This window comes from Scyliorhinus canicula, chromosome 12 (genome assembly GCF_902713615.1).
Source record: "Scyliorhinus canicula chromosome 12, sScyCan1.1, whole genome shotgun sequence".
NCBI lineage: Eukaryota > Metazoa > Chordata > Chondrichthyes > Carcharhiniformes > Scyliorhinidae > Scyliorhinus > Scyliorhinus canicula.
The window spans coordinates 24,423,366-24,433,823 of NC_052157.1; the positions used below are offsets into that span (position 1 = coordinate 24,423,366).

At 43.6% G+C, this 10,458-nt stretch overlaps 1 protein-coding gene across 1 annotated transcript; it reads right to left on the reverse strand.

The window, feature by feature from the left end:
* Positions 1–406: 406 nt before the first annotated feature.
* bcl2l10 (BCL2 like 10) lies at positions 407–9,382 on the reverse strand. Its single transcript, XM_038813160.1, has 2 exons — positions 8,608–9,382; positions 407–6,686 (listed from the first exon to the last, which is right to left on the reverse strand). The coding sequence occupies exons 1-2, from the start codon at positions 9,133–9,135 to the stop codon at positions 6,564–6,566; spliced, it is 651 nt and encodes a 216-aa protein (XP_038669088.1). The 5' UTR covers positions 9,136–9,382; the 3' UTR covers positions 407–6,563.
* Positions 9,383–10,458: the final 1,076 nt, after the last annotated feature.

The window sequence follows — 10,458 nt, forward strand, 5'->3', positions numbered from 1 at the left end:
GGTACTGTGTGGCTCCAGTGATGGCAGTCTTGCCTCTGAATTAGAAGGTTGTAGGTTCAAGCTCCACTCCAGGATGAATGCACCAATCCAGGCTAACACTGGTAGTCCCTTTCCAACACCATTGGAAGTGCCAATGTTTGGGTGAGACTTTGAACTGAGGCCATGTCTACCTTCTCAGGTATTTTGAAGAAGTGTAGGGGAGTGGTATCCTTGGGTGTCCAGGCCAATACTTAATCCTCAATCCAAAAAACAAAATATAGAGCACTTTGAGAGAACTGGTGGTCACGAAAGGTGCTATATAAATACAATTTTTATTTCATAAATGTGGCTTTGCCCTCATCTGAAGAACCAATTAAAAAATAAATACCACACATCTTCCGCAAAAAAGCATCACAAGGAGACTGTGCCAAAAATAAAACATTTATTACACTCATGATTTTTATACATTTTTCTCTGCTGGTCACATCATACAGGGTAAAAATTGAGTACTGCTAGCTGACCCTGTAGGTGGTAGTGAATATACATCCCTTGGCCTTGTTTTGGAGAATGCGTTATGTGTCCACTGATTGGAGAAGGGCTGATCAGCGGTTTAAATAAATCCATTCTGCTTGGAGTTGGTTGAGTAGTTCAACTTGTGTGGAAAAAAATGAGTTTGGGGAACGGAAACCCTTACCTATCTCAGTGTAATAATGAGGAACAGTCAATGTTTTTTTGCTTCAAATGGACAACCTAACTAAAGGCACTGCCACAAAAGACAGAGCTATTGAAACCAGGGAGGCACAAGAGATTAGATTTTGTGTAATGCAGACATTGTCAACGGTTGTGGGATGGCGATTAGAGACAGGGAAGGACAAGACCACAAATGGATTTCAGAACAAAGATTAGAATTTTATTACTGAACTAAAACCAGTCGTCAGTCGGAGATCGGGGTGGGTAATGGTGAACGCAAGTTAGGATACAGGCAGATGATGTTTCAAGCACTTGGGAGGACAGAAGATCAGAGGCTCACCAGGAGTTCATTGGAATAATCAAGCTTAGAGGATTTCAGCAGTTTATGAGCTGAGGCAGAGGGGGGCATAGAGCTATATTGTGGACATAGAAATAGGCCATCTTAGCGATGGTGCAGCAATGCGGTTGGAAGTTTATCACAGGGTCAATTATGACACCAAGCAGTTTAGTTCAGCCGTAGACAATTGAGTGAAAAGGATAGTCAGTGACTCGGGGACTGGGGTTTGCAACAGGAGCTGAAGACAATAACGACATGCTTTCATCAGCTGTCCTGAAGTGCTTTATAACCAAATAAGTGTTTTCAAAGGGTCATCACTAATGTAATGTATGAAATGCAATTTTCACTCAGTAAACTCCCACAAAGAACAATGTGATAATGACCAGCTAAGTTGTTGTGATGCTAATGTGGGATAAATATTGGCCAGGGCACTGGGGGTTAACTCCCCTACTCTTCTTCAAAGTGATAATCTTCACAAGTAGGCTTACATTAACACTGCAATGAAGAGTTACTGTGAAAAGTCCCTAGTCGCCACAGTCCGGTGCCTGTTCGGGTACTCAGAGAGAATTCAGAGTGTCCAATTCACCTTACAGCACGTCTTTCAGGACTTGTGGGAGGAAACCAGAGCACCCGGAGGAAACCCATGCAGACACAGGAAGAACGTGCAGACTCTGCACAGACAGTGGCCCAAGCTGGGAATCACTGGGAAGCGACAGTGCTAACCACTGTGCCTTGGCATCTTTTACAGAACCAGAGAGCATGCGTGGCTCGGTTTAATGTCTCACCTGAATGATGGCACTCAAATAGCACAGTACAGGTACTCAGTCTGCCTACCGCATTGTAATCAGGTCTGACAAGTTACAGGCAGTCAGAGGGTTATACGAGGTGAGGGTGATGTTAAATTCACAGTGCACATCTTACCCCATGAGGAACATACTGAAATTATGTAAGTAGATAACAATTGCTTCTGCTGCTGACAAATACAGCAAAAAAACAGTAAGGAACATAGCATAGCTTGGGCATGGTTCATTCATTGGAAGGTTGTGACAATAGGTTTAGATTTGTGTTTTTTAAAATCTGTGTTTTATTTGTCACAACTTTTCCTCCCAGTGTTTACTGGAGTTCTGCGGATTTAAGGAATGTGTTTCATCAAAATTCTCCCACATTTTAAACCATAATTGTGCAAAAAAAAATGCATTTCCTTGGGAGTTGGTTTGGTCATAGATCTTAAAACATTCCTGTCTAGCTGTGGGATTTGAATGAGCCACATGTGCAAGCTTCCTCTTCATTTTCATATGATGACAATGGAAACTCCCCGCTGTTCAGTTCCCCATGATGTAGAGCAGTTATGGGGAGGGAGCAAAGAGGAAATAAAATAAGCAGAGGGGAAGCCGCTTTCATCTGCTTTAAAAAAAAATAAAACACCTGGGACAGTGCAGCAGAGAGCAAATTGCCCTGACCAGGAATACAGTTTCAAAAGTCTTGCCTTTTATGCGACCAGTTGCCATTTAGCATTACCGATGACCCGGTAGAGATTGGGACTTGAATGCAAATGAGCAACCTTAATGAAAATGTGGCAAGGAATCCCTCTCACATCTATTTGCCATCACTAGGGATTACGGTAATTGTCCAGCTTTTATTTGAAATATATTGATTTTTAGTTACTATAATGGCAAACGAAAACCAAAAAGTCTGGATTTCATTTTATAGAAGATGGTCAAGCTGGTAAAGTTTGAAAAGCTGTATGTCAAGCCAGCTCTGCTGATGATACAAAATAGCTGGCAACCAGTGCCCAAGATGTCTTGATGCAATAACGTCATGGGCAAGTAATGTGATGCTTTAAAAAGGAATTGCACCACTGTGTTAAGAAATCTGTAAGGTAGTAGATAAGAGGGGGAGGGGAGGGAAGGTTTCCTGTGTTTTGAGAACTGTTTGGTTCTCTAGTTTACAAATAATTAAATTAGCAGAGCTCTCATCACATTTCTCAGTGAATTGTGCCATATACAAAGCCTGACTAGGCAGTTAAGTGGGGAGAAGCACATAGAACAATAGACTATACAAACTAACTGAGTTTTTATAGATCCCACACAGGAAGTCAACTGGGAGAGATAATTGAGCCGAGGGAATGTGGATGCAATTTATTATGCCCTATTTTTATAGTTCCATCATAGATTCTGGTATCCACATTTAAATACTGCTGAGCAAGAAATATTAAATAGAAGATGCAAGACAGCTGGTGTTGAATTCAGCAATTATAATGCCAGGTTATTCTATGTGGGCACAGGTGGCAACCATTACCAGAAAAGCTCCTCATCTTCTTTACACTTTAGGTAAAACTCCAATGAGTGGGCCCACAGTCTATTTGGACCAGAGCTGTGATGAGATCTTGTCCAGTGGACATTGGTGTGTAATTAAGGCTCAAAGACTGATGAGGGCAGTTATCGCATTTATCTAGTTTTTTGTGGAGAGCTGTATTTTGGACAACTTCTCACTTTGTGGGGGTTCAAATATTTTGACCAGGAAGCACCAGCACCACAATGGTGGAAATTTGAAATGAGTGAAAGGGGGAGTGGGTGTGTGTTAGTTAGGTCCATCTGGCAATTTAATCTTGCACTAAATCCATACGTTTTTCGACAGGCTTTAAGTTTGGAAAAAAACCTTGTTCAGCAGGGTGATAGGTACCCATTGGAATGGCACACTGTTTATCTGGACTACAGTACTACCACTACCCCCACAAATAGCCACAGAGAACATGCCTATTCTGGTTGTACTATTTGCACCTTCCTGAAAGCAAGTTTGCATGTGTAAACATTGTTCAAGCATGCAATACATTCCATTTTGAATTACATTCTGCCAAATTTACAAGTAATCTCAAAATGCAGCCTTTAATGTAACCATACACTCTATCAACACTAGGTTTTTAAACAATGAACAGGAAAATTCTAAGCTAGAATAGCAGAATATAGATCAGTATTCATGCTTCAAGGTTCATTCAGATCTCACTTGCCTCTTTCTGAGGAGGGTTTTCACAATCTCTACCCAATATTGAAGAATGGAGAAAAAGGCACACCCAAAACTACAAGCAAGCAAATATATTCAACAGAGTGGGGAGGGGAGAATTTGGAGACCAGGAACAAGACTATAGCCATGGATTAAGATCTCCATCCAAATGCCATTCCTAACTACCAATTCCATTCTTCTCCCAGATAACTACCCAGGATTAAGAACAATCTTGGTACAGTATCACATTTGATTTCAAGATAAACTGCCAAACCTCATATTCTTGTCATCACAAAGGCAATTTTATTTCCAGCTCTGTAAAAGCACCCGACTTTGCCAGTCTCAGCTTAGCTGCTCTGCAGCAACCTTTATCCATGCCACATTCAACTCTGCTGCCCATGTCTTGTTACACAAATCCTGTCCATCACGTTGCCAGCATCTTTATTTTCAATCGGTCAGTAGCCTCCGCCCACCAAATCTCTAACTTGACCTCTTGAGCATCGCCAAATTTAATCACTCCTCTCTTGGTGGCCTTGCACAATTGCCTATGCCCCAAATTGTTCGATATTCTTGCATTTTCCCATTTTCTAACACCTTTTAAACCAAGCTTTCGTCACATGACCCATTATCGTATGTGGTTCATTGAAGCACTGTCAGAACATGAAGTAAAGAGTCATCGGACTTGAAACATTAGCTCTTCTCTCCCCACAGATGCTGCCAGACCTGCTGAGGTTTTCCAGCATTTTCTATTTCGTATACAAATAAATGTTGTCATGAATAAAAGAGCACCAAGCTTAAAAAGGAGGCTGTAATGATCACTTGGGTAAAGTGATCAGCAAGTCGTTAGCACCCATAGAACCATACAAAAATGGAAAAAGGTTCCAGCACAAACTTTGAAATATATAAATAAAACCAAGTAATCAAGCATTACCACACAGGGCTCAGAATTTCAAAGTTTCATTGGTTTTGTCATTTCAACATTTCAGTCAAAACCAACTATTCAGACAGCCAAAGCGCACCATATTTTGGGAACTTCCCCATTAAGACTTTCAGTTGAAAATTTTGACAAGGCACATCATTAACATTCAACAATGCAAAAGTTTGATCTCAACTGTTGAATATTCAGTAAGAAGTCTTACAACACCAGGTTAAAGTCCAACAGGTGTGTTTCAAACACGAGCTTTCGGAGCACGGCTCCTTCTTCAGGTGCGTTGAATATTCAAACATTATACCCAAAAGGCAAAGTATTTAACAGCTTGTAACAAGACTACATATAGCTGGAAGTGAAAAAAAAAGCAAATGTTATACATATACAGGAAACTGAAGAAGCAATGCTTCCTCCTCTACCACTGCACTTTAAAATAATTAGGGCACAAGCCAGGGATATTTGTTGATCACCATTAAGCTATAAAAAAAATGATTTCAACATCCCGTGTCTGAGAATATCCCAAAGAATACAAGAAATATGAATATCAATATATTAATAGTTCCATGCACATAAATGCTCATCCCTGCCATAGGTAAAAATGAGCTTTTCAAAAAGCTGTTTAAATTACAGTGTTGTAAATGCTTTTCTATACTTATATTAAATACTATTTATAGGATTTAACGCATGATGGGACTTTGAATTGTAACTTTGCCCAATGGCAAAGTTGTTTATCTGCTTTCTTGACCAAAATTCTGACCTGCATGTATTTTTTTTTAATACAGTACAGAATTAGTAACACTTTTTCTACAAATATAAAGTGAAAAATTACTACTTTTACCGTGCAATATTTTGGCTTTTTAAAAAAAAACCAATATTAACTACACTGTACATAAATATGGAAATACCATATTTAATGTGGCATGTTTATTACCAAACTATTACCAACTATAAAATTACAATGGCATGCTGAAATACCAATATTGATGAGGACAGAGATCAAAGTTTGAGGTCAGAGTTGCCATACTGAACAAATTATCTATGAACACAGGTAATCAGAAACTAAAAGACCAAACCAAGGTAATAGTTTAAAGTTTAGACAGGGCACACAAAACCTTTCAAACTATATTGTTATGTGTATATATTTTTAATACATGTATAAAAATATACACACATCTGTATGCATGAGCTTCTTTCACTGAAACAGGGAAACATCCAATGGATTTGGTCATATTTTACCCAAATCTGCATCACTAAACAAGTTAGGGCAATTCTTTGTGATTCTCAGAACTGGGTTGCAGAAAAAGCTCCATTTCCACAGGTCACCCAAAACCATAAAAAGGGCCCCTGTTCAAGGCCTAATCTTCACACAATGCCTTTAAAAAAACATGAAATACTACTTCATATTGTGTTGTAGGCAGTATATTAAATGAAATTTAAAAGTGTACAAATGTGACACTAGCAAAACTGCAGACAAAAGTTGAGAATCTCCATATTTCTTGCTGTTCTGTCCCACAGGATGGTAACCTCCAAAAGAACCTTTGAAATGGAGATATAAAAATGAAAAACATTGTGAGAAAGGTATCTCTTCTAGGATGTCAACAACTGTTCCAGTTGGTCAGATGCACCAGTCTATCGTACAGCAAGAAGGCAAGCTAACCCAGCTATGCCAAACCCAGCAACTGTTATCAGCATATTGCGTACTGTTGACTCTTGCCAATGGTCATCACTGCCAAAGAATCTGAGAAATCCCTCCTGTTAAGACAAAGGGAGAACAGGTTTACCACATTTAGCAAGGCAGCTTTTATACATTAATTTGCAATAGACAATTGAATAACTTCAATAATAGAAATCTATATGCCTCTACAAATGTATGGGCTGCATGCCATGAAAAGAACAAGGAGGAAACTGTGCTCATGATGCATTTTAATTTGTAGTTTCCCTTCAAAAACAGCAGTGCTCTACCAAAGACTTAATGTTCTTTTCAAAATCCATCTGAACATGACCCTGGGTATATAGGGTGCAGTGCAACCAAGCAAATTAGAAAACTACAATATCTTCAAACATTAGGTATTATCTGCACAATATATTCTGAAAGTATCTGGCAAAAAACAGAATGTATTACTACCATATGCAGCTATGGGTAAATCACAAATGGATATGTACTTCAGGGAATATTTAGAACCTATTTAAGTTTTTACATTTTTTTCCAAAAAGGATTAGAAAGATGTTCAAATTTTGTAAAATTATAGAAGATGAGTGGTCTCAAAGGCCAAGCATAGTACAATTCAGTGAATGCAGAAAGTCAACTCAATTCAATGAAAAAAACAGGGAAGACGACAAGCAGCTGTGTTTGCTTCAAGATCCACATTCAATATCAGCATTGTGTATGCATAAGCCCAGCTGGTGTATGTGTGTCACCTGGCAGATGTCTATGGTAATGTGCCTGGCCTATATTTCTTGGAGGCACTTTCATTAAAATACTTATAATATCCACTTTATACATAAAATTGCTCTTGTACTGTTAAGAGTTACATCCTGAAAAATGTCGATCAGATTAAAGCCCATATTTATTGCATACATATTAACATTTTTTGATCAATCATTGTCTCAAATCTACTAGTACATGAAAATGAATGAAATGAAAATCACTTATTGCCACAAGTAGACTTCAAATGAAGTTACTGTGAAAAGCCCCTAGTCGCCACATTCCGGCACCTGTTCGGGGAGGCTGGTACAGGAATTGAACCATGCTGCTGGCCTGCCTTGGTCTGCTTCAAAGCCAGCGATTTAGCCCTGTGCTAAACTAGCCCCAACAATTGCCATTTCAGGGTGTTGATCTTTTCATGTGTTGAGCGATATAAATTTGACTAAAAATCGCCAAATCCAAATTATTTTGTTCAATAACATACCTGGCATATGCTGCATGTAGCATAGTGAAAGATCATTAAGACCCTGAACACATATGTATTTTTCTCCCCCTGACAACAATGTTACTTATCGAATGCAACACAGGCAATAGAACAGCATATTGCAATATCTTCAAATCGAGGCATTCGGAATATACAATACACCTTGGGGAAAATTGGCTCAATTCGGGAAAAAAAACACCCTCTCAGTTATGACTGCAGTGAAATTCGCCAGAAATGCAACAATACAAACTGCTTTAATGGGTTATGTCGAGCACAATTTGTCCATCCCGAGAACCCAGTCGAGGGCTGGATGAAGGTTTTAAAAAAAAAATCTGGTCTGCTGTGATGCCCTCCCCCAGGTCATCAGCATCTGCTTCCTTGCAGTCGACTACAAGGGACGAGGGAGCACACACGTATTATGTGACAACTTTAGCTGGCCTTCATGACTGAGGCACCCTCAGCCATTGTGCAGTCTGCCCCCCACTTGCCACGACTCAGATCAGAGACATAAGCAACTCCCCACCACCATATATTTTAACCCCTTCGCGCCTCCCAATTGCCAACATTAAGCCAAGCTGCAGGGTAGGACTCTCAATATCACATCCCAGTTTCCTCAATAGGAGATGTGCACTCGCCCCCAGCTCTGGGGCAGCAGGCGGTGTGGGGAAGAGAGGGGGTTAGGAATCTGGTCTCTAGAAAGGCCTGCGTGTGTACCCAGGCCAGGCCTCACCCGGGGAGCCTCCCGGGCCCCGGCACTCACTCACCCAGCCCCCGTTCTGTTCAATCCACTCTCGCCGCTCCTTGCCCAGGTAGTTGGCCACACTCTCCGCCAGCGAATCCACAGGGCTGGGGCCGGCCTCCGAGCTCATGACGATGCCCGAGTCCCTCAGGTGCCGGCCCAGCACCCCGGCGAAGGCGAAGATGCTCACCACCCGGCCCCAGTTCATCTTCTCGTCGGCGGACATCTCCTCCACCACCCGGCGCAGGAAGTCGGCCGCCGCCGTGGCGGTGTCGGTCTCCTCCCGGGCCGGGCCCGGAGCCGAGGCTGCCGCCGCTTCGCCTTCGGGCCCAGCCGCCGCCTTCCGCGGCCTGGCCGCCATCTGGAGGCCGTTGTCGAAGCGGCTCTTCATGTTGCTGAAAGCGGCCTGGTGCTGCTCCACCATCTGGTCGGCCACTTTGCGGAGGGTGAAGGCCGTCTTGCTGGGCGGCCTCGGCTCCCGGGCCGAGCTCAGGCAGTGCTGCAGGTAGTAGCGGGCCAGCAACAGCGCTTCCTCCTTCACGCCCTCCCGCATCCTCCTCCTGCTCGAACTCGGGCCCGGCTCCAGCCGCGACTGCCTCCCGACTCCCAGAGCTCCTCCGTTGCCAGGGGTAACGCGGCCGGCCTCAGCTCAGCCTGTCTCGTCTCGCACCGCGCGGAGTTACCTCGGTAACTCCGGCTCCCCTACCCCCCCTTCCCCAGTTGCCCCGGTAACCCCCGAGTTTTTCTCTCCTCCGTTGCCCGGTAACGGCGCTCACTTTCCCCCCACGCCCTGCGCTGACACAAACTGCGCCGACAATCGCCGCGAGCCACCCTTTAAACCACGCGTCATCGCCCCCTTGTAACGTAAACCTCACGTCACCGTATTTAAAGGGCTTCCCGGCCCCTCCCCCTCCACCAGCTGATTCGCCCCCACCCAAACAGCACCATAGAGACCCAGCAGATCGGGCTGGTTTGGGGGGGGGGAAAGAGGTTCATCTGGGAATTCTGCTCCTATTCCACGGCTATGTTCACTGCCGAGTGTCCACCGGCACGATCAAGGTCTTCCGTGCCCGGTGGGCACCGCAGGGACTGGGGTGTTTTATCGACCCCTTTCGTCGTCACATTTTGATTTGGTGTTTTAAGTGTTGCGTAGTGGCGAAGTGGTTAGCCCTGCTGCCTCACAGCGACAGAAGCCCGGGTTCGATTCCGACTTCAGGTGTCTGTGTGGAGTTTGCATGTTCTTCTTGTGTCTGCGTGGGTTTTCTCCACGTGCTCCGGTATCCTCCCACAGAGGTGCAGGTTAAATGGGTTGGCTATGCTAAATGGTCGAACTCGGCCCTGGGTGCAGTGGAGAAATGGAGATATAGTTCCAAGTCAGGATGTTGTGTGGCTGGGAGGGGAAATTTCAGGTGGCGGTGTTCCCATGCATTTGCTGCCCTTGTCCTAGGTGATAGAGATCATGGACTTGGAAGATGTTGATCCAATGGACATACTGTGCCGTTAAAGCAGCTCGCTGTGGCGCAGCATGACCGATAAAAGCCGGGTGATCCCGTTCCTGGGATCTATCCAGCTCGCAACGCCTCACAAGATCCAATGCGGCCTCATGAGACGTTGCAATATAAATCCTGTCCATTGTGTGCAGGATCACTTTTTGGAAAATCTGCATATTCGAGCAAATTAGTCTCACTCTAATGTACAGATTTATGAGGTTCCTGAGGCTTTGGTATTCATCCACTTCACTACAGAGGCCTCGGGTGAGCACCATTCAGCACTGGCCGCCACAAACGGGAACCAGACAGAATAACATCTGTGGGGAGGTCTCCCAGGGTATCGGCGGCCCCAGCTTCATGCCCTACCAGCAGGGTGGTGCCCTCGG

Excerpts from the sequence above, each read along its gene's own strand:
- bcl2l10 (XM_038813160.1), bottom strand. The coding sequence starts at position 9,135 with ATGCGGGAGGGCGTGAAGGAGGAAGCGCTGTTGCTGGCCCGCTACTAC. Across the intron at positions 6,687-8,607 it reads TTGAACAGAACGGGGGCTGG|GAGGGATTTCTCAGATTCTT; the intron begins GTGAGTGAGTGC and ends TTGTCTTAACAG.